Genomic DNA, 24,807 nt, shown 5'->3' with positions numbered 1-24,807 from the left:
CTTTATCCACCTCAGCTGACTGCGTTCGACCGACGGAGCAGCTGTCTGCCCCGATGAGGCTCACCGCTCTCTCTCTCTCTCTCTCTCCGTTTCTAGGCAGGGTGCGCCGTGGAAACAAGGTGGAGACGTTTCTGCTGGTAATTTAAGATTTAAAGAAGTGTGTCAGTGTTTCAGTTTCTTACATCACTCGGAGCGATGAATGTAATAAGGGCAAGAATAGAAAATATATATATATATATGTGTGGGTTTTATGAGTGCGCCACGATGTCGGACAAATTGTCTGTGTGGTGATTTGAACAGCTGAGGTCTCTCGGGAAGCTAAATTGCCTTGTTGGTAAGTGGATTGAGTCACTGGGAAACAGACCATGAATTCCCCAGAAAAATGTGATTCAGTAAAGTGCAGCCCTCATCTCTCTCTCTCTCTCTCTCTCTCTCTCTCCCTATCTCTCTCTCTCTGCCTGGACAAATTGAAACAGTGATTTCTCTTGGGCCTGTACACACACACACACACACACACACACACACACACACACACACACACACACACACACACACACACACACACACACACACACACCAGGCAGTGTTTGCTGCCGAGGCTGCCCGTAGCTCTCTTACATAAGCCAACCAGAGTGATACAGCACGTTTGCATTGTTGTAGCAGGAAGTCACGGGGCCGTTAGTATTGTGTTTATTTCTAAGATGTTGGCTTTTTCCATTCACTTGTGAGTGTGCGTTTGTGTGCGAGTGTTGAATGTGAACATCCTGTTGGGCTTGTAGTGTTCTCAAGAATTGTATGGCAGCCTGTGGGCTATGATGGAAACTCATTATGCTGTGCTGCATTCACTGTCTCGTAGACTTTAACGTTAACATTTTTTTCCTTGCACAAGGATGAACAGGAAAGCTGATGTTTACAGTGCAGAGCTTTGTGGGTTGTTGTTTAGTTTTTTTCCTTCAATAGTCAGCAGCTTTATTAGTTCTGCTTGGTGATTATCTAAACCTCACCTGTGGTGTGTAACAGTGTGAAACATTTCTCGGTTGCTGTCAAACACTTGTTGTAAATTTGAAGAAGGAAAAAAAAAAAATCCTTGCTTGTTAAATTTAATCACCTGGCAGCAGATTCGGGTGTCAATATTGGCATAAGATACTAGATATCATGACATTTTGGTTGGTGCTGCGACTAACAATGACTTAAACTATTGACTTAAGTCTGGATTATATTTTGGCACAGAATAAAATATAGAGATAAATTTCCATCATATTTTTCCAAAACTGACAGTCAAATTTCTGAATTGCTTATTTTGTCCAACTAGCATCGCAAAACCAAAAGATATTAAGCTAACAAATAAATAAATGAATAAAAACAAGCTCAGGTATTTCACCTGAAGCCTCCATAGGTTTGTGCTTTTCTAAATGATGAATGAAAGTACTTTTTGATTATTAATGTTATAATCATCATCATCATCAATCTGTTTGTTTTCCATCTGTGCTACAAAATAAAAGTCATAGTAATGTTAAAACAGAGAAATCAGCAAACATTCAAACAAAAAATGATACTGCAATTTAATTTAACTCACAGTTACAGATGTGTCTCCTACTTGCAGATACATTCCAGAGGCGCCCGCCAAAATAAAAGCATGGCAGCGACTTGTTATCCCAATGTCTGTGGAGAGAATCTCATCAAATTAAACACGCTTGATATTTGCGATCATGCCACTCTGGACACGATGCGCCATTTCAGCCATTCAAGCAGCGCACTAAATCTACTGTGTGTGGCCACTACATGAATGTTGCTGAGAGTAACCACAATAACTATGACTTCAAGTTATTTCAGTTTCTGTTCCGCCTCTTTTTGTCTGTCCTCCCTTTTCTCTCACTTTTATCTGACTAGGTTTTTATTTGGGTTGTGGAGGGATAACAGAGAGGGAGAGATTACATATGAACCAAAGCATGCCTGATTTGTGAACAGGCAATGAGACAGGAGACTGTATCTTGTCTTGCCTGCTTTTTACAGAGTGAATACTGATGAGGTGTGAAGAGAGCAATTTTATTCACCAAAGGTTTCATCAGATTGTTGTGTAATGTGATTAATTGACTATTTTAGTTCAGTTAAAGTTCAACCTTACATGTGTTTTGAAAGCACACACTCCCCAAATCATATTATATCAGAGTATTGGGCCAAAAAATGTGACATTCTTATAGTAAAGGGCTCTTTCAGGGTCAAATTTTGAAAAGTTTTGATCATGATCACATTTTACTTGCAACCTGTGAGATAAAGGATTCCTGCAGAGCAAAATACACAAAGCTGTAAAAGAATCCCAAGTTTTATCAACCTATTAGAGAAGTCAAACATTAAACTTGTCACCCAAAACTGTCTGTAAACATCAGCGTCTGAATTTGCAATCTAACTTCCTTTCTTTGCGGTGAGAGATCGAAACTGAATCCTTTGCCGGTTTAGATAATAAACTGGTTTAAACAATAACTAGATGAATAAAATGTTATCTTAACTGATAAGAAGGTGCTGTAACTATGAAAATAAGGCTGTGAAAAAAACGGAATATTCCTTTAATGAATTGTTATGTCCTTCGCAGGTGGAGATCAGCCTTCAGAGCAGCTTCCAGCCCGGTATGAAGCTGGAAGTGGCCAATAAGAACAGTCCGGACACGTTTTGGGTGGCCACCATCATCACCACATGTGGCCAGCTGCTACTGCTGCGCTTCAGCGGCTACGGCGAAGACCGCAAGGCCGACTTCTGGTGTGATGTCATGACAGCCGAGCTGCACCCGGTGGGCTGGTGCGCTCAGAACAACAAAACACTGATGCCCCCTGAAGGTAGGAAGAAACACTTTGACACACACACACACACACACACACACACACACACACACACACACACACACACACACACACACACACACACACACACACACACACACACACACACGAGTTAGTAAGTATAAGCATAATCAGATATGAGACAGTCATGATAAGAATGAAAGCAGCATAAGAAAAGCAGCCATTGTTGTTTTTTAAATCTAATCCAATTTAAAACTAATCTTTTACTGTTACTGTCCTATCATCAAGTTCCTTTTTTCAGGATCATGCCGAGCTATAAATCTACATTATTTTTATAATACAGTCATGTGACAGTAACGAAATAATGTTGTTTAATGATCAAAGGACCTAATGTAATACAGAAGGAATACATTTTTTGTTCTGTGATTTGAAGGTACAGAGCTTTGTTATAGTTGTTATAGCTGCTGGATCATGTTTTGAGATGAGGTTTGCTGCGTCCTCGTCCGACCTGAATATCGGAGATGTAGAGAGGTTTCCTAAATCCTGTCCAAACATATCCAATATAAAAGATCCATATGGAAAAAAATACTTTGGGACACTATCTACACTAAAATGTTATCAGAAAGACACCAGAAGAGGTGTAGGGGGCATTTAAGTGGTAATTTGCTCTCGTTTTATGTGACGTTGTGATTCAAATGCAGTGACTAATTATCATGTGTAGTTTCCTGTGATTGTGCGTATAGCGTTAGCAACACTTTGTCAATGTCACGCAGCCGTTTTGTTTCAAAGCGTTCGACGTCCAGAATATATAGAAAAGCGATAAAAAAGACTGAAGACACTTTCCATCAGCACAAAAGGTCAGCCACTTCATTCATTTAGAAGCGTCTCACACTCACACACACACACACACACACACACACACACACAGACACACACACATATAACCCTCCCATCTTTACCTTCTCAAAGAATGCTTTAAATAAACGGAGTGGAAAGACAGGTTTTCCCCAAAGGGCTTTCATTGTCGAGACGGCTCAACTGTCATTTATCTCACTGACACATCAGACCCTTGCAATGGCTCAAGAGTCACACTGCCTCAGTTTTGCAAGACGAGGGGGGCGAGGGGGGCCGGGGGGGGAGGACCATCTCTTACTCTCTCCACCTGATCTCAACCTTTCCCAAACAGAGCGTTGTCCTTTTAACTTCTCCGGCAGCCGTTCTATCAAAACATCACAACTTTTTAAGAGCAGAGACCTTTTTCAACCTGCAGCAGATAAATGACTCACCCTCCCCAAAAAACCTTGCTCAGACCATTTATTTTTTCTCGACCCCTCCCCCCCCACCCCCTCCCCTCCCCCCTCGCCCTCTCGCCTCTTGCTGATGGATAGCGAGCACCTCCGTTGTTGTGGAGACGACCTGGATACGTTTCCACCTGACTCGGGTGTCCTCGTCCTCACACTAACTCCACATGTCCTTTTCACTCAGCGACTTCAACGACTTCCTCTTTTTTTTTGCCTTTTTGTAACAGTGCTCGGTTAAGTAACGGTTGTTCACATCTCAGCAGATTATCTACCAAACTGGGGGAACTATAAATTAAATATCATCAAACCTTTTTTAATTTAATCTGGAAGAACTCAAAGAGGCTGCCTTCATTTACAATTATCTCCTGTTACAGACAAGTTAAAAATAAATAGGACACAATGGAGATGAGAGTAAAGAAATATCAGTTAAAGCAGTTACACATTGAAGCAGGGAGGTTTGTGATCATGTCTTTTATAAATTATCCATAGATCATTACAAGAATTCGAAGCCTTTAAATAAAAAATCCAAATCCAGGCTGCACTCGGAGGACCTTAAGCATAAGCCTTTAGTCTTTTGAGTGAGTTAGATAGAGTCCAAAGTTCAAATCCAGCATCATTGTGATGTAATGTGGCAGCCTTCCAAGGAGAGCTTTATAGATAAACAAATGTCTCATGTTTATTACGCCTCTCCGCTAGAAAAGACCCACCTACCTTATCATACAGAATACAATGGTGAGCACAGCGGCTATCACCAGTAATAAATCTGAGGCCAGTCTATTTCTGGAAGTTTAAGACGGGAAGGAAATAAAAAATGACATCCTCATAATCCAAACTGATTGGAAAACCCGCTCCAGCAATCCTCTTTCTACCAATCGTAGAGAAGAAGGTTCTGTTTCTGTAAAAGAAGCTAATTTTTTTTAACGCATTTCGCCGTATAGTGATTAAATGTACATTTCTCATTAAGCCCAGATGCCAAGATAATTATGTTTAGTAACTCTCTCAACGGTTCATCGGTTCCCAATGGATATATGCATGCTATTATAATCTATATAATCCATATAATCCATCTATAATCTCTGGCTCTGGTACACAACACAGATTTTGCTTCATGTGCATTAAAGAGCATTAAAAGGAAAGTTGCAGATTCTCAAAGGCTATACGATACACAGTGATGTCATCAGGGTAAAGATGCACTTTAAAACCACTCAATAAAGAGACAGTATCATTAATATAGAAAGTAAAAAGAGGACAAGACTCAGGCTGTGTTCGAAACCGCATACTACATACTACATACTTCTATACTACATACTTCCATATACACACTACACACTAAACGACCAGATAGTAAGCAGACCGTTTACACTGTAGTAAACTACACGATAACCCACAATGCATTTGGTTCCTACCCGAGCTGAAATCATCAGGCTGAAGCTGATTTCATTTTAGCTCTAACTCTGTAAATATACCACTTTATCCACATTTCTAACCTTTTTAGGAAGAAAGTAAAGTAGCCCTTTAGATCCACAATGTGACGCTAATTTGTCCAAATAACACCTGTTTAAAGTTCTGTTCCTGAGAATTCGGAGCTGCTCAAGTTAGCCGTAGCGAGTAACACACTTCCTGTCATTTTCATAAAATAAAACACCCGTTACCTTTTATTATTAAGAAAACCATAACCATAGAATTGGTGCTTTTATTTTGAAAACAGGAAGCGAACATACCCTCGGTGATCTGTGAGGTTTGTATTTTGGGTTTTTTTCAGAAGTTGCATTGCATCTTGGGTAATGTGAGTGTGAGTAGTCAGCTCTTGATGCATACTACACTACTTCAAATGACGTCAGAGTTAGTACGAGTAGTAGGAAAGTATGCGGTTTGGAACAGACCCTAAGATTAGACTTTCCCAGACTTCACATACTCAAATCTCTGAAACATATCCCAACATTTCCATCCATCTGAAAATCTATCCATTAATACTGCAGAACCTTTATAAGAGCAGAGGGCTGATCAACTGTATCAAATGCTTTTAACAGATGTTTAAAAAGGGTAACACAGTGTTCCTTATTGTCTAAAGCGGATACTAAATTATTTGTAACTAATATGATAGTGCTGTGAAATTATGAAATTATGGTGAAATTAGCTTTTTTAGTACTTCAGTGGAGTGACTTTTTCCTTTTGGCTCTTTTTGTTATAGTATAAGCCTTCAGAAAGGATTGGGTTAGAAATATTTAAATTGTCCAGATGTGAGAGTCAGCTGAGATGAGCGTTATGGCGTTACTTAATGTGTCGGTTTATTTATTTATCTGGTTTGAACTGCAAATGATCATAAAGTCTCTGTTCAATCTACTGTCAGAGAAGCTGTGTGGAGTAATAGTTTGTCAATAATGTTGCCAAACTGCAAAGGTCACTGTCAACACTTCATTTTTAAAGGGGACATAACATGTTTTTTTATGAATTGAGGTGAACATAGTCATAGTATTGTGTTGTTCATGTTGTCCAGTCGCATATTTCAGATCTGATACGGCAGAGATGTCAAACTCATTTTCATTCAAGGGCCACATACAGACCAATTTGATCTCATGTGGGCCGGATCATTAAAAAGATGGAGGGAAAGAAGGAAGGAAGAAAATAAGAAGGGAAGGAAGGAAAGACAGGCAAAAGGAAGGAGGGAAGAAAGGTAGGAAAGACAGACAGTGAAGGACGGACAGACAGACAGAAGGGAGAAAGGGAGGAAGAACAGACAGAAGGGAGGGAGGAAGGAAGGAAGAACGGAAAGAAGAAAGCGAGGAAGGACAGACAGAAGGGAGGGAGGAGTGAATGAAGGAAGGAAGGAAGGACAGAAGGAAGAAAGGGAGGAAGGGAGGAAGAAAAGGAGGAAGGACAGATGTAAGGAAGGACAGAACGAAGAAAGGAAAAAGGGAAGGTATGAAGGAAGGACAAGAACACAGGATGCCAAGTGGGCCGGATCACACCCCTTGGCGGGCCGAACCTGACCCCCGGGCCGCATGTTTGACACCCCTGTGATACGGGCTCAAACATGTGCAGATGTATTTGAGAAGTGAGAAAAAAGTGAAATCCTACTTCTATTTGATTCTGTAGCCTCTGGGAGCTGACCAGTCAGAACAGAGTCCGCACATCACACGTTTTAGGGTTAAACTAAAACGGCTTGTTTCAGACAGAGGCTGAACTGAGGGGGCTGCATAAAGGGCCAGTATAAGATAAATAAAGAGTGTGAATCATGCAGAGATATTCCAGTAAAGCCCCTGAATAAAAATAGAGACCTGAAAATCTGCATGAGTCGTCGCCTTTTAAGATAAAAGCCTTCACATTAACATGCTTTTATTCTGAAGTAATGGATGTCGCAGAACAGAAAACTGTAATGAATGTGTATTGATTGGTGACACTTGACCTCTGCAATGCTTCCCTATGGAGATTTTACATCTTTTTAACATATTGCTTCATATCATACTAAAATATTTTCTGATATATAAAAAAAATACTGACCTATATAACACTCTCATTTTAGTATTAATTAAGAAAATAAAAGCAGCTACTGATAAAGGATTCTTCCACAGCTTTAACACTAAAGTTACTGGTAACCATCTCTCCCCTAAAGCTCATATTTCCAATTTTTTTCTCTCCTGTCTTTAACTATGATGGACAGCTGACATGGTTGCAAGTTTAATGATGCAAACCTGAGTGTAGTGTAACTGAATGCAGCTTTATATTGCCTTGAGGCTTTTGCAAGACACTGTCAATCTAATGGAAAAATGAGTACTTTGTTGCTTCATTTCAAGGCTTTGCATCATGTTATGCACATCTTTTTTGGTGTGAGTGTGTATCTCTAATATGAGAGCACAGAGAGAGAGAGAGAGAGAGAGAGAGAGACAGAGAGAGAGAGAGAGAGAGAGAGAGAGAGAGAGAGAGTGTATTGTTGAGTGCTTACACCTGTGTCACGGTTACCTGTTTTATTTGTTCTCTTTTTGTTTGTTTTTTGTTTCTCAGATAACGTTTACCTAAGAAAAGGTAAGCAGCTGAACAGTGCTTCTGACTAACTGCCCTTTCTCACTTAGTTGCTAACATAAAATCAACACTGTGCCAACGTTTAGGCCTCAGAGCTGCATGTACAGTGTGCTTCCTCCTCCTCCTCCTCTTCCTCCTCCTCCTCCTCCTGCTGCTCTTCACCTCTTTTACAGGAAGTGACCTCTCAGCTCAGTTGCTATTGCCTTGCTTCTTCTTCTTCTTGCATGTGACTCCTTTTTTTTCTAGCTGAGTGCAGAGTGAGTGTGTCTCTTAGCAGTTTGATAACACACACACACACACACACACACACACACACACACACACACACACACACACACACACACACACACACTGCTGTTTGTGCCTGCTCCACTATAAGAACAAGCTGTGTTTGTATGATAACTCGCAGCGACTCAGTGAGAAATGTGATGCTTTGATAAACAACAAGCCTCCTCCTCTTATGTGCAGCAAACAAACTTTATCCTGCATCAGAAAGACCAAAAAAAAGAAAAAAAAAGAAAACAACAACATGCACAAGTTGAGCAAAGACGGGTCAGAAATTTAAAAAACAAAACTAGACTAGCCAATAATTTTTTTTTAGGCATTTACATACAACAACTGATGTTATATCTAGTATGAAATGACCCATAGAAAGACTTTAGCACTATTTCTTATTACTAATTAATACATCAGTTGACAGTTTCTTCTATAAAATGTTGGATAAGTTAATTTATAAAGAAGTTACACAGATAAAAAAGCATGTTTTAGGAAATTAAATGGAAAAAATAAGCATGTAGGATAACATGATGACTTATTATTTAGGACTGCTTCCCCTCCTGCTTCCCTTAAATGATTTTTCCTCTTGTGTATCATGTTTATTACTATGAATGTTAGTTTGGTGGGTGTGGGTAAGAATGTAGGGTGTTGTCCTTTTTTTAATTGTTATATGACTAACAGTCTATAAATCATAAATTAAAATGAAGATTAAAGCTCATAAATATCAATAAATGTATTTAATGTAGAAGCAGCCAAAGCTTTTTTTACATTTTGGAGATGTAAAGTTAAAGATATTTGGAGAAGATTATGCATTGAAGCTCTGAATTGAAAGCTGAGTCTCAAAGTGCAGAGTCATTGCTGTTCTTTTAAAGGGTTCTTTCACCCAAATTTAACAGATAGTCTCTTTGTAAAGCGTTCACACTGAGCTCTAACAGAGACACTGCTTCTGCAAAGAGATGTTACTGTTGAATTATTTTGTCTGTTCACTTTCATTTTGTCGAGCTGGAGGCAGAAAAACCTCCAACTGTGAATGAAGCGTGAATGAAACAAAAAAATCATCTGTGTGCCTTGATACCACTAGTGAGAAAAAGTGAGGTTTGGCTCATTTTCATTAATTTACACTGACAAAAAATATTAGTGTAATTATTTAAAATATGACTTAGATGAACAATCAAATATCAGAAATGATGAAAATAGCATATTAAGTTTTTTTTGGCACATTGTCTTATTAAAAACATTAAATAAAATACCAGAAATTAACCCTCCTGTTGTTCTCGAGTCAAGAAAGGAAGGAAGGGAGGAAGGGAGGAAGGGAGGAAGGAAGGAAGGAAGGGAGGGAGGTAGGGAGGGAGGGAGGGAGGAGGTAAGGAAGGAAAGAAGGAAAGGAGGGTAGAAGGAAGAAAGGAAGAAGGGAGGAAGGAAGGAAGAAAGAAGGAAGGAAAGGAGGGTGGAAGGAAGGAAGGAGGAAGGTAGGGGGGAGGAAAGAAAGAGATGGCGGGAGGGAGGAAGGTAGGCAGGAGGAAGGAGGAAAGAAGGACAGAAGGGAGGAAGGGAAGGAAGGATGGAAAGAAGAAATTAAGACGGAAGGAAAGGGGGAAAGGAAGGAAGGAAGGAAGGAAGGAATGAAGGAAGGAAGGGAGGAAGGTAGGGGGGAAGAAAGAAAGAGATAAGGCGGCAGGGATGAAGGTAGGCAGGAGGAAGGAGGGAGGGAGGAAAGGAACGAACAAAGGAGGGAAGGAAGGAAGGATGGAAAGAAGGAAGGAAGGAAGGAAGGAAAGGAGGGTGGAAGGAAGAAGGAAGGAAGAAAGGAAGGAATGGGGGAAAGAAGGAACAGTCAAAACAGACGGGGACAATTTGACCCGGAAGGACGACACAAAGGTTAAAGGCAGAGCTCAAATTAGCAAAAAAAAAAAAAGAGATAAAAAATTGAGCATTCACTAGAAAAAAATAAATTTTGAACCGTGTAAATGTACAAATGAGTATAATGAAGAGAAGGCCTTCACTTGAAACTTCAGCTCGAGTTTCAATGAGATTTAAAAAAGGAGACTGTGATTTTTTTTTTTACATCTTCATGCAGAGGAGTTTCATTATGAGTCAGCTGCAGCTTATTGTTAAAACGCTGCTCGACACAAAGCAGAAGCAAACGTCTCACCTCTAAAAGTTTTCTGACAACTTCTCAAATCGTCCCTCCCTCCCCCTTTTTTCAGTTACAGTCATCTTGCCCTTTTTTTTTTTTTTTTTTTTTCTCTCTCCTTTTCCTTTTCACCCCAGTTTTTTGGAGATGGGCGAAACCTTGAAAACATTCTGAATTGAAAAGGTCTTTCTTAATTCGGCAAGTCACACAACAAACACACCTAAATCCCTCGTCAAACTCGCTCACTCACAATTGCCTCACTCATGAAACTCACACACACACACACACACACACACACACACACACACACACACACACACACACACACACACACACACACACACACACACACACACACACACACACAGTCTCCCTTTCTCAGCTCCTCCACTTCAAATGCTCCTCAGCTAACTCATGCGTTCAGCGAAGCCTTTGTGCTCATCGAATCAGCGCCCTCGTTAATCAGCGACCTCGCTTGGAAGAAGAGCGCTGCGTCTGGCTCTGTTGCGTAATTTGCTAATTTTTTACAAATGGAAAAAGTCACTTTAAAAAAAAAAAACAGTTTAAAAGACAGGATAAACTTTGTTGATCTTTCCATCTCACTCGTAATTACTTAATGCTTCTTCTGCAGCTATTTGACAGTTTACACTTTATTCATGTCTGGACGCTAAATTATTAAAGGAGAAGTTCACTTTTTTTCCAGTGTGTCTTAAAACAAAAGTGAAAGAGGGTTTTTCCTCTCTGTAATCATTCCTCCTGTTCATACGGACTATTAAAAGATCTTTAAATGTGTTTTCAGTGGAAGTGATGGAGGACACAAGTCATTTAAAAGTAGATGTGAAGCTTTATATTCAGGTTCAGCAGTCTGAGTTATGTAGTTAGTGATATCTGACACATTTACATCTTTTTAGCATCAAAGTTCCTCTTAGTGTTTCCCTGTTGAGCTGTGATAGAAGTATAGTAACAAAAAGAGACTTTACTACTGCAATACTACTGTTATACTACTATAATACTACTGCAATACTCCTATAATACTACTGCAATACTCCTATAATACTACTGCAATACTCCTATAATACTACTGCAATACTCCTATAATACTACTGCAATACTACTATAATACTACTGCAATACTACTGCAGTACGACTATAATACTATTATAATACTACTGCAATACTCCTATAATACTACTGCAATACTCCTATAATACTACTGTAATACTACTGCAATACTACTATAATACTACTGCAATACTACTGCAGTACGACTATAATACTATTATAATACTACTGCAATACTCCTATAATACTACTGCAATACTCCTATAATACTACTGTAATACTACTGCAATACTACTATAATACTACTGCAATACTACTGCAATACGACTATAATACTATTATAATACTACTGCAATACTCCTATAATACTACTATAATACTACTGGAATACTACTGTAATGCTACTGCAATACTACTATAATACTACTGTAATACTACTATAATATTAATGCAATACTACTGTAATACTACTATGATATTAATGCAATACTACTGTAATACTACTACTGCAATACTACAATAATACTACTGTAATACGACTATAATATTAACGCAATACTACTGTAATACTACTACTGCAATACTCCTATAATACTACTTTGGCACTAAAAACACTGTAAATTTGAAACATAGAAGACTTGATTTGACTCTAAAGCCTCATATTAGCTTCAGATGAAACTTTTAAATACATTTTTTTTTATCACAGAAGGAGGACTGTAGATTTAGTCCTCCATCACTTCCATTGTAAACATTATGAAGGGATCTTCTAATGGTCAGTATGAACAGGAGGAATCATTACAGCAAGAAAAACATGCTTCAATGATGGTTTGGGCTCCTGACTATACTTGTGAACTGGTCCTTTAATGTGCAGTTGTAGATCAAATTAGGTTTCTTGATAGATGCTTGACAACTTTAAAGAGACTGTTTTGGTGATTAAAGGCAGACTTTGGCAGGTAAAGCTTTTTCTCTATAAGCCTCTGGCAGATGAGCCCAAAAAAATTTAAGTCACCCAGTGAATCTATAATCCAACCTACTTTACATATTTATGGTGTTTTGACTGTATATGAAACCTCGAGGTCAGACGTGAGGAGGGAGAAATCTCGTTCTTACAGTACAGAGCGAGGAGTTTCTGCTCTTCTTTGTGCATGTGCATGTAAAAGTACGCCTGCATGCATGTCGGATACATCCATCCCATTCATGTAAAGAACGTCTTTTTTTTTTTTAAAGGCTATATCACAAGTTTGGTCATGTGGTGAGGGTAGCTGCTCGCTGCTTGCTGTTCAGATCCCGACTACAGATCATTTGCATAATGAATTCACCACACTGCTTCCTGCCAGAGCCTGCTGGAGATGACGCTCAGAGATAGACCTGTCTTCTGCTCCATGTGTGTGTGTGTGTGTGTGTGTGTGTGTTTGTGTGTGTGTTTTAAGAATGAGGTGTAACTAAGGTTTACAATAGCATGGTGTTGAGACAAATACAATGGAGCTTCGTTGCTTTTGGGTGTGACGCTTTTGATCCCAGGAGTCGGCAGCAGCAGCAGCAGCAGCAGTTCAGAAGTTCAAACTGAGACGATGTCCACACACTCCGAGGGCTAAATTAGTCAAATGAACGTGTAAATCTGAAAAAAGACAGGCTCGGTGTTGTAGTGTGTGTGCGTGGGAAAACGGAGCTTTTTGTAGAAAACGCTGTCATATCAGAGACAGAACAGATGGTTGTGGTAGCGTGGCATTTCATTGGAAGAGGAAGAAGAAGAAGACGAAACACAGCCACAAGAATGAAAACTGGCAGACGGCTTCATTTAAATGTTGTCTACTTTGATCACTTCTTTAGAGTTAAACGCACATATCTACCACCTTTACCTTCCTGAAGATAAAGCAATAAGTTAAATGTGATGAGGCCGTCACAGAAACAGAAATAGTATAGAATAGTTTCTTCTTCACTGTGGATGAATAAATGGCATATTATGGTTGATTAGCTTAGCATAAGAGTCAATTTTCTTATTCCTACTTCTAAAACACATCTTTCTTCTGGTGTGTAGATAGAAATAAAACAGTCCGACCACCTTTCTTGATTTACGTTAGACAAGCTTCAAGACTTCTTCAGGTTAAACTGAGCTGATGAAACACTTTTAGGTCTAATTGATGCTAAAACACTCACTAAGAATGGGACTTAAACCTTTGTATCGTCCTCCTGCGGGTCAAATTGACCCCGTCTGTTTTGACTGTTCCTTCTTTCCTTCTTTCCTTCTTTCCTTCCTTCCTTCCTCCCTTCCTTCCTTCCTTCTGTCTGTCCTTACTCCCTCCTTCTTCTCTCTTTCTTTCCTTTCCTTCCTCCCTTCCTCTTTCCTTTCTCCCTCCCTCCTACCTTCCTTCCTCCGTCCTTCCTCCGTCCTTCTCTCATTCTTTCCTTCCTCTCTCTTTCCTCTCTTCCTTCTTTCCTCTGCCCTCCTTCCCTCCCTCCCTCCCTACCTTCCTTCTTTTCTCTGTCCTTCCTCCCTCCCTTCCTTCTTTCCTTTCCTTCTTTCCTCCCTTCCTTTACTTCCTTCCTCCTTTTTTCCTTCCTTCTTTCTCCCTTCCTTCCTTTGACTCGAGGACAACAGGAGGGTTAATATGCAACATTTTTGTAAAAACAACCCATAATGAGCGTTACTCTCTCCATGATTTCAAAAATAGAGAAATAATCTAGTCCTTGGATGTGGGAGGACTTTTTCACATATAATTTCCAAAATATTGTCATATATGGTAAGTCACGGCAGTTTTGCGGAGCCGTGCTATGACGACCCCGCCCACATTGAGTAGGTACCTCTTGTAATGGAAAAGGTCGTTCCTGGAACTGTGTCGAGTCGAGTCGAGCCGAGTAGTGCTGGAACCGTGTAGTGGGAAAGCTCCATTAATGAGACGACTTAGGGAGCGTCCACAGCCGGCAGCATGAACACATCTGTGTGTGAAGCGATCGTCTCTCAGGTGTGATTTTAACCATTTGAACTCAAAGCTGTTTGCAGGTTTATGGCACAGTAATTACAATATATGACAATATTTTGGAAATTATATATGAAAAAGTGCTTCCTCCACATCCAAGGACTAGATTATTTCTCTATTTTTGAAATCATGGAGAGAGTGCCGCTCAATATGGGTTGTTTTTAGCGTTAATGTTGCATATTAAAGTCCCATTTTTGGAGGGAGGGAGGGAGGGAGGAAAGAAGGACAGAGGAAAGAAGGAAGGTAGGAAAGAGAGAGGAAGGAAACAATGAGAGAAGGAGGTAGGAAGATGGAAGGGAGGAAGGACGAAGGAAAGAAAGAAGGAGGGAGGAAAGAGAGAGGAAGGAAAGAATGAGAGAAGAAGGAGGGAGTAAGGACAGATGGAAGGAAGGAAGGAAGGAAGGAAGGAAGGAAGGAAGGAAGGAAAGAAGGAACAGTCAAAACAGACGGGGTCAATTTGACCCGGGAATACGATACAAAGGTTTAAGTCCCATTCTTAGTGAGTGTTTTAGCATCAATTAGACCTAAAAGTGTTTCATCAGCTCAGTTTAACCTGAAGAAGTCTTAAGGCTCGTCTAACGTAGATCAAGAAAGTAGGTCGGACTGTTTTATTTCTATCTACAAACCAGAAAAAAGATGTGTTTTAGAAGTAGCAATAAGAAAATGTACGATTATGCTAAGCTGATCAACCATAATATGCCATTTATTCATCCACAGTGAACCTCAGCAGAGCAGGTACTAAAAAAGTAGCAGGTACCAGCTACTATCCCTAGTGGAAACGCAAAAAAAACCCCGAGCTGAGTCGAGTTGTGCTGGAACTGTGTAGTGGAAAAGCTCCAGTAGTGAAGGAAAGGACACAAAGCTTTCTATGGTCAGACTCACAGCTGTAGTTCAGCCACTTCACTGCTGTAGTCTCTAGATTTACATAGAGCCACAATGCAAATGTGTTTGTGTACACTATAAAACAGTGTATATGTGTGTGTGTGGGTGTGTGTTTGTGTATGTGTGTGTTTGTGTCTTTTTGTGTGATTTGGCTTCATTTTCATACACATTATGTGAGTAGAGTAGGTGTTTTTATAAATGGAAGGACAGAATCATAATAACAATGGCCAACAGTAGCACACTCATCTTTCACTGCTCCGTTCCCGTGAGGCTCATTAATTCAATTCAAATTCAATTCAAATGTATTTGTGTAGCATTATCTCACACAAGGAGCAGATCAGAGTGCTTCACGTAAAAAAACAACAAGACAATTAAGGCAAAAAAACAACAACTACGAATTCAAATAAAAACACTGTTAATTTAAGTAGAAGTCTTTAGTTTGTTTCTTTAGAAGAACAGTGTTGAAACAGGTCTGACAGCAGCTGGTAAACTATTTCATTATTTTCATGTTAAGTTGTATCACGTAACATCAAACGCTGTCTGTCCAAACACACACCTCCGTTACGTCATGTAAACAAACCACGTACCAATATCAGCTGTGTAATCGAGATCAGACTGTACGAGGCTCAGTGATGAATAAGGGTTGGTAAGATGACCAATTCAAAAATATCTTAAAAAATAGTTTTAAAAGCAGCATCAGGTTTGTTATTGTGTATTTTTGTTGGTTTTATCTAATTTGAAATGACATTTGCGTCATTTTTTACCAAAACGCTGAATGCTCCTGTAATTGTCAAATGGTGTAACCACAAAACAATGATAAATTAATCAGGTTTGTTAAAATGTACTTTTTGTATTTGTGTTGGTTTTATGTCCTTTGAAATGACATTTGCACCATTTTTTTAACCAAAAGTAAGACTGAATGCTCCTGAAAATGTCAAATGGTGTAACCACAAAAGAATGATAAATATTAAATATTTGATCCACCTACAGTGTATTTAAGTGGACTTATACAAACCTGATCTCCATGATTCCCCAGATTAAGAAAGAACAATAAGTAGGATGAGAAAGAAAGAAAAGAATGACAGAAAAAGGAGGAAGAAAGAAAACTAAAGAAAGAAAGAAAGAAAGAAAGAAATATAGAAAGATAGAAAGAAAGAATGGTGTAACCACAGTGTATTTAAGTGGATTTATACAAACCCTATCTCCATGGTTACCCAGATTAAATGTAATATTTAGAACAATAGTATTCGATTAGCTTTATTTAATATAAAAGTTATAATGTAAGATCATGCCAAACTAGTTGATATGCTGTTTTATTGACTATTTACTGTTTTTATGGTTACACCACTTAGACATTTTTGCCATAATCCTCTAATATATTCTCTCAAAATGGATTAAAAGCAGAAATTTGAGTACAAAATAAAAGAATGTGTGCAAGTTTATATATTTTAACCCTTTAAATTAGACTAAACCACATGGACACTAAAAACCATCATTGACCCAGATATGTAAACACTCCAGTAAAAGATGGGAGAGGTCTTTCTGCTCTATGTTTATACTTTTTAAACATAATTTATATTGTGATATTTAGATGTTTGATTACTGGAAATGACAAAATATCCCCATAGCAACGTACCCAGAAACGTTTCCCCTACCCAGCTGCTGCATTTATTTTTGGTTGATGTAGTGAAATGAGGAAGTAATAGAGAGATAACTCCTCGTTGCCACTAATGCATCAGCTGTTTCTTATCTATGATCGTGCTTTTAAGTCGAGCAACGAGAGGTAAATAGAAACAGGGCTTCCTCTGTCCTTCCTTCCTTCCTTCCTCCCTTCCCTTCTTTATTCCTCCTTTCTTTCTTCCTCCCTTCCATCCTCCCTTCCCTCTTTCCTTCCATCCATCCTTCCTTCCTCCCTTCCACCATTCCTTCCTTCCTCCCTCCTTTCCTTCCTTCCTTCCTCTGTCCTTCTTTTCTTCCTTCCTTCCTTCCTTCCTTCTTTCCTTCCTTCCTTCCTTCCTTCCTTCCTTCCTTCTTTCCTCCCTTCCTTCCTCTGTCCTTCTTTTCTTCCTTCCTTCCTTCTTCCTTTCGTTTCCTCCCTTCCTCCCTTCCTTCTTTCCTCTCTCCTTTCTTCCTTCCTTTCTTTCCTTCCTTCCTCCCTTCCTTCCTTCCTTCCTCCTTCCTCCCTTCCCTCTTTCGTTCCTCCTTTCCTTCTTTCTTCCTCCCTTCCTTCTTTCTTCCTCCCTTCCATCCTTCCATCCATCCTCCCTTCTTCTGTCCTTTCTTCCTTTCTTTCCTTCCTTCCTCCCTTCCCTCCTTCATTCCTCCTTTCCTTCTTTCTTCCTCTCTTCTATCCTTCCTCCTTTCCTCTGTCCTTCCTTTCTTTCTCCCTTCCCTTCTTTATTCCTCCTTTCTTTCTTTCTTCCTCCCTTCCATCCTCCCTTCCCTCTTTCCTTCCATCCATCCTTCCTTCCTCCCTTCCACCATTCCTTCCTTCCTCCCTCCCTTCCTCCTTTCCTTCTTTCTTCCTCCCTTCCATTCTTCCTTCCTTCCTTCCTCCCTTCCTTCCTTCGAGGACAGCAGGAGGGTTAATCACATGGAGGATAGAGGATCTGCTAGAGTTATAAACTGACAGCGTGTCTGAGATGAACTGTGTAAAAAGAGCAGCGAGTGTTTTGTAGAGGATTTTGTATTTTACTCTGAAAACAGCAGTAAAAGTCGAGCAGGAACTAGATTTATAGTATTATCTGATGTTTTTCGTCCTGCTTTATGACATCATACACAGATCATTTGAACCACTTTACTGCCAACACATCACTAAGTTAATTCATATTTACACTAATTGCTCTAATAGAGGGTTCCTGCCTATTGTTAAAAAGCCTTAAGTAGGATTTACAGAATTTAAGGTCATAAAATGTCTTGAAAAGTCTTGTTTTTCATTACATGTGGGGTTTTAAATGGTGTGGTGATGCTCTTATTGTGTGAAGAATATGTTCCCACAGGATTTCCCTAATTTATAGTTTGGTTTTGGGTCACTCCAGTTCAACTCGCTCTGGTCTTTTTCTGGTAATTCTTCGATTTTTGGTTTCTCCACAGGCCGCCACCTGCTCTGGCGGAGGTAAACAGGATTAAATTAGTACCCTAAACAGTACAGATGATGCTCGGCTATAAGGACATTTGACCACGGGGGTTTAGAGGAGACTCTTCTGTTATTTCTGACAGTTGTTGGAATCTGAATAATAATATTTGTAGTGCGGAGCAGCAGAAGAGGAGTAGACTTTCTTTTTTTTTTTATATATTTAGTGAGCGCTTAGCTGAAGTTTACATATTTAATGGACTGTTTAAGTGGATGAAAGGTAAACATACTGTAATGTGTATGTGTCTTAATGGGGGAGAATTAACCACAGCCGAGTCTGTGTTTGCAAGAATGAGCAGAACAACCTCATGGTTTTAAAGAGGTGGTGTCAAAATGAACAATTTAAAGCAAATTATAGTTAAAATTAGAGACACAAGACACATTTTAAAGCATAACAGTTGGACACAGTTCATTGCATTTGCTATTAATTGGATTATTTTGTCATTTTTACATATGATCCCTACTAATTGCATCAAATTGATTTCAAACATGAACCTCAGCCTTAATCTGAAAAGAGTATTCAATTTTCTCTCTTCTTAAAAAACTATTAAAATTGATTTTTTTTAAAAGTGTGCAGCCCTCCCTATCCACCAGCCCCTCGTCATGAACAGGGCTATTAAACTGTTAAACAGTACGGCATCTGAAAACTGTCCGGGAATAATTCAGCCCAACACAACAGCCAGGCGTCTCTCAGTAAACACACTAATTGCACCGCGTGGCATTTTACATGCGGCCGCGTGCTGCAGTCATTACGCTCATGGCCTGTCAGTTAAAATGGAAGTAGGTAATTGTTTGAATTGACTTGGCGTTTTATTTTTTGTACCCGTGCTGCTCATCTCCATGCCAGCGCATAATGACTGGATAAGACAGAGGGGGAATCAGGCGTAATTTGCTCCTATTAACTCTGATTAGAATCTGTTGCACCGCTGCGATCGAGGCTAAAAACACAGCGCTGATTTTTCTTCTTTAATTATAACATTGATTACCCAAGGTAAAGCTTTTAAACCAGCCTTGAGCACAGAGCTAGGCTTTTATTTGAGTTTATTTTGTATTTTCTGACAAAGAGGAGCTGGAAAAATATGCAGAATATCAAGATTCATACATATATATGGAGAGAGAGATGTATTCATATTCACTTTCTTTCATTCTAGATATTTGCTTGCCAGTGAGCTCTGGTGCAGCCTGGGCCTCTGGTGGGGGGTAGGGAGGAAAAGAGAAGGGGGGAGAAGGGGGGGGGTGTTTTGAAGATCTCCTCCCTCAAGGTTAATTATGCACTTATTGTTATGTGAAAGTCAGGCTTTCACCTCTATGTGTCTGCTGCCTTCAGGATGGAAATGAAGAAAAATAGATAATTATTTATATACAAAGCGCTTCAGTATAATAAAACTGTGAGGTGGGAGGGAAGAGAGAGGGGTGAGGGGGGGGAGGGGGGAAAAAGAGGGTGAGGAGGTTGAATTTTTGCATGTTTTAGCTTCTGCTGCTACCGTTCGGCTCTAAATGTCTTCATGAGTAATCAAGCAGGATCTGTAAAAATAGTTTATCTATTTCTGCACACTTGAGGTGTGTGTGTGTGTGTGTGTGTTGCGTGTGTGTGTGCATGCACTTGCAAAAGTCCAGCAGCAGTAGAAAGGAAATAAAATAGTCTCACAGGAAAACACTCTATTATTAAACAGTCATAGAGAGAGCGTTTGGGCCACAGAGACGTTTCGCTGTTCATGGTGGCATCACACGAAAAAAAAAAAAACAGCCTCTCCCATGTTGACAAGTTGATTAAATTGCCAAAAAAAAAAAATCCACAGTTGTTTATTTGATTGGGGCTGGACTTCTGGAGTCCGAAGCCATAAGAGGATTTTTGTATTCGGTCTCGTAAGTCAATTATGTATTTAAAAATCCCGAGCAGCCTCCGTGGCGCTAACTGTCTGCCATATATATTCAAATCTATGATGCGGAAAAGGGATTTTATAACAACTATAATAAGGAAGTTGAAAGAGCTTTTTCTAAATAACTCAGAGGAAGTGTGTTTCCAAGGCGAAGTAGAAAAGAAAAATGTTGTAATGAAATGTATAATACTCAAAAAAAAGAAAAAGTGAATAAAAATACAGTTTCTATGACAGCGTATGAGTTTTAAAATGCTCCAAAACTGCAACTTTTCTTATAGATTTTCCAAATTTGAGAGATTTAGCTGCGTAAAGTGTGTCAGAACCGCTCTAATAACTGTGTCTTGGCTTAAAAACCACAATGTAACACTTGTTAAACGTGTTAATAGCGTCACATACTTGAGCCTTCCAGTAAACTACAGTGGACTTAAAAATAGAAGCACATGTACTCTTAAGAAGCTGCACATCTAGTTATATTACTGTAGGTGCTAAATAAGAACAGAGAGAACCAGAGAAAGGATAAAATGTTCTGAGTGTGCTACTGTAAGTGGAAATGACTCTAAATAGGTTGAGATGTGTTCAAATGTATATTAAAGTTAAAGTTTGAAGCATTGGAAGGGTTTAAAGTGTTAGATTAACCCTCCTGTTGTCCTCAAGTCAAGGGTCAAGGAAGGAAGGAAGGAAGGAAGGAAGGGAGGGAGGAAGACAGAAGGAAAGAAAAGAAGGGATGAAGAATGAAGGAAAGGAGGGAGGAAGGAGAGGAGGAAAGGAAAAAGGAAGGAAGGTACTGTAAGAGGGAGGGAGGGAGGAAAGGAAAAAAGGAAGGAAGGTAAGAGGGAGGGAGGGAGGAAAGGAAAGAAGGAATGAAGAATGAAGGAAAGGAGGGAGGAAAGTAAAGGAAAGAAGGAAGGTAGGAGGGAGGGAGGGAGGGAGGGAGGAAAAGAGGAAGGGGGGAAGGAAGGAAAGAAGGAAGGTAATGGGGAGGAAAGAAAGAGAGAAGGAAGGAGGGAAGGAAATAAGGAGGGAGGGAGGAAGAAGGAAGGAAAGGAGGGAGGAAGAAGGAAGGAAAAGAGGAAGGGAGGAAGGAAGGAAAGAAGGACAGAGGAAAGAATGAAGGTAATGGGAAGGAAGGAAGGAGGGGAGGAAATAAGGAGGGAGGGAGGAAGGAAGGAAGGGAGGAAAGAAAGAGAGAAGGAAGGAAGGAGGGAAGGAAATAAGGAGGGAGGGAGGAAGGAAGGGAGGAAGAAGGAAGGAAAGGAGGGAGGAAGGAAGGGAGGAAAGGAAAGAAGGAAGGAAGGTAGAAGGGAGGGAGGACAGAGGAAAGAATTAATGTAATGGGGAGGAAAGAAAGAGAGAAGGGGGGAGGGAGGAAGGAAAGAAAGAGAAAAGGAGGGAGGAAGGAAGGAAAGAAGGAACAGTACAAACAGACGGGGTCAATTTGACCCGGGAGGACGACAGGAAGGTTAAATGTTGAGTTAAAGTTCTGAGTTGAGGATGAAGATGATGATGAGTGTGATGGATGAGTCATGTGATATTCATTCCTTCAACGCCTAAAGTTATTCATCAGAGCAGCTCGTCATCACTGAGCGTTACGAGGGGGAAACCCTAAAACTTTCATGTCTATACAAGAAGGGAAAAGTAGAATCAGATAAGAAGCTGATGGCTGTAAATATAGAACGATTATTTTCACTATCGATTAATCAGGTAGTTAAATGTCAAATGTCAAAAAAGTGGAAACAACCTTATCTGTTATGTTTTAAATGTGATTCTTCCTCCCTCCTACCTTCTTTCCTTCCTTCTTTCGTCTGTCCTCCCTTCCTTCTTTCCTCCCTCCTTTTTTTCTTTCTTTCTTTCTTTCTTTCTTTCTTCCTTCCTTATTTCCTTCCTTCCTTCCTCACTCCCTTCCTTTCGTCCTTCCTTCCTCCCTCCCTTCCTTTCGTCCTTCCTTCCTCCCTCCCTCCTTTCCTTCCTTCTTACTTCCATCCTTCCTTCCTTCTTTTGTCTGTCCTCCCTTCCGTCTTCCCTCCTTTCTTTCTTTTTCTTTCTTTCTTTCTTTCTTTCTTTCTTTCTTTCTTTCTTTCTTTCTCCCTTCCTCCCTCCCTCTTCCATCCTTCCTTCTTCCTCCTTTCCTTCCTTCTTCCTTCCTTCCATCCTTCATTCTTTCCTTCTTCCTTCCTTCCATCCTTCCTTCCTTCTTTTGTCTGTCCTCCCTTCCTTCTTTCCTCCCTCCTTTCTTTCTTTCTTCCTTCCTCCCTCCTTCTTCCTCCCTTCCATCCTTCCTCCCTCCCTCCTTTCCTTCCTTCTTCCTTCCTTCCTCCCTCCTTTCCTCCCTTCTTCCTCCCTTCCATCCTTCCTTCCTCCCTCCTTTCCTCTCCTCCACCAGGAGGGTTAAATGACTCAGTCCTCAATCAGTCATCATTAATCAGGTGGAAAAGAGCCTCAGCAGTCAAAACACCAGGCCGTCATCAGCTCGACGAGTTTTACTCAATATTAATATCAAATATCAAATTACAGCGTTGATCAGAAAGCTGTTTTTATGTCATTAATAATCACCATAAACATCTGACGGTGTTACTCTCTCATTCATATCAGTATTCAGACTCTTAATTCAACACTTTGTAGAAGCTTTAACAGGAAGTACAGCTTAAAGTCTTAATACCTTTTTATGTTAATGACTCTTTACCTCCCTGTTAGGAGATGATAAGTTAAGGTGGTTGTTGAATTGTATTGTGCTTTGAATTGGAAGGACTAGATTGGTAGAATTGAAGCTTATGGTCGGTCTATACTTTAATAGAAATGATAATTATTAAACAACATTCAATTGTTTTTACCATTGTGACCATTTTTATATCTTTTAACCTTTGTGTCGTCCTCCCGGGTCAAATTGAACCCGTCTGTTTTGACTGCTCCTTCTTTCCTCCCTTCCTTCCTTCCGTCTGTCCTTCCTTCTTCTCTCTTTCCTTCCCTCCTTCCTTCCTTCCTTCTTTCCTCTGTCCTTCTTTCCCTTTTTCCTTTCCTCCCTTCCTTCCTTCTTCCTTCCTTCCTCCTTCCTTCCTCCCTCCTCCCTTCCTTTCCTTCTTTCCTTCTTTCCTCCCTTCCTTCCTCCTTCCTTCCTCCCTCCTCCCTTCCTTTCCTTCTTTCCTCCCTTCCTTCCTCCCTCCCTTCCTTTCCTTCTTTCCTCCCTCCCTCCTTCCCTTCCTTCTTCCTCCCTTCCTTCCTTGACTCGAGGACAACAGGAGGGTTAATAGGGACTACACAAGCATTTTAGCAGCTTTTTTAGGAGATACAACTCATAAAAATCCAAAATATTAAAAACAATATATTTATGGAAATGTTTTACTTTGTGCATGTGACGTAATTAGGATTTTATTTTTCATATTTCATTCTCCACTCCTACCCGTTAAAGGGTTAAAATGGCGTTTTCAAACAAAAACAATCTGCATTAGTCAACACGAGCATTTTAGCATCGTTTTGAGTAATAATCTCCATCCATGGTATCCATAGTAACGCACCTATCACATGACCGCTCTACATTGTGCATGCGCATGCTGGTGTGTAAATAGGAAGCAGATCGTCTTTTCGGTTGGATGCTTAGTTGCAGAAAAATACAGCAGAAGAAGATCAGCGATGGCGAAAAGTAAGACGAGACATTTCTTTCCTTTTAGAGTGATGACGAAAGTATGACACGAGAATAATCAGATGGGATCAGGAAGTGAACGTGGGTGGCTATATCATCGTTTTTTTTAAAATTCTCCATTTCCACCAATCCAATTCAGATTAAAGAGCGATCATGTTGTTGTGAAACTAAAAAAACGGGGTCAGCAGCTTCAGTTTCGGGTTTTTTCGTTTTAAAACAAAAACATGCTAGAGTCGATGTAACCCGTCGACCTCTCGGGTTAAAATTGACCCGGTTTAGTCAGCATAAGGTTTAAATTACCACCCAAAGCTGTGTTAGCCCTTTAACCAAAAGGTTTTTCATGCATAGTTTTGGGAAGTTATGGTAATATAAATGAAACTAAACCTCATTTTTGAGTTAACACCTGTTGTCCTCTTGGGTCATAATTGACCCTGAGGGCAACATCAGGGTTAATTAAGTCACAACAGGCTTTGCACATCTGGATTTGGGCAGTTTATGACACTCTTTGTAGCAGGTATGTTAATCACTTTGGCAAAAAAAGACAGTTTTATCCATTTAAAAGTAAATCTATAAATAAAATGTGCAAAAGTTAAAGGAGTCTAATTCCATTCGATACACATCGATTAAACTTTGATGTTGATATATTTCATCTCAACTGTTGGCAAAGACTTAAAGAAACTATTTGCTAAACCTGATAAACAGAGTTGAAATC

General features: G+C 39.8%; 1 protein-coding gene across 3 annotated transcripts in view; it reads left to right on the top strand.

Moving 5' to 3' along the window:
- sfmbt2 (Scm like with four mbt domains 2) overlaps positions 1 to 24,807 on the top strand; it is a 74,414-nt gene that overhangs the window by 16,234 nt on the left and 33,373 nt on the right. For 2 of the 3 annotated variants that reach the window (XM_053314093.1, XM_053314092.1), the window contains 2 exons: positions 2,591 to 2,831; positions 8,099 to 8,119. In XM_053314093.1, the coding sequence (XP_053170068.1) occupies positions 2,591 to 2,831; positions 8,099 to 8,119 (262 nt within the window). The remainder of the gene's footprint in view (positions 1 to 2,590; positions 2,832 to 8,098; positions 8,120 to 24,807) is intronic. The other variant, XM_053314094.1, reaches the window with a different exon arrangement.

The sequence above is a fragment of the Scomber japonicus genome, chromosome 23 (assembly GCF_027409825.1).
Source record: "Scomber japonicus isolate fScoJap1 chromosome 23, fScoJap1.pri, whole genome shotgun sequence".
Classification (NCBI taxonomy): Eukaryota; Metazoa; Chordata; class Actinopteri; order Scombriformes; family Scombridae; genus Scomber; species Scomber japonicus.
Note: the sequence above shows the minus strand (reverse complement) of the source record. Positions and strands in the feature narration are given on the sequence as shown.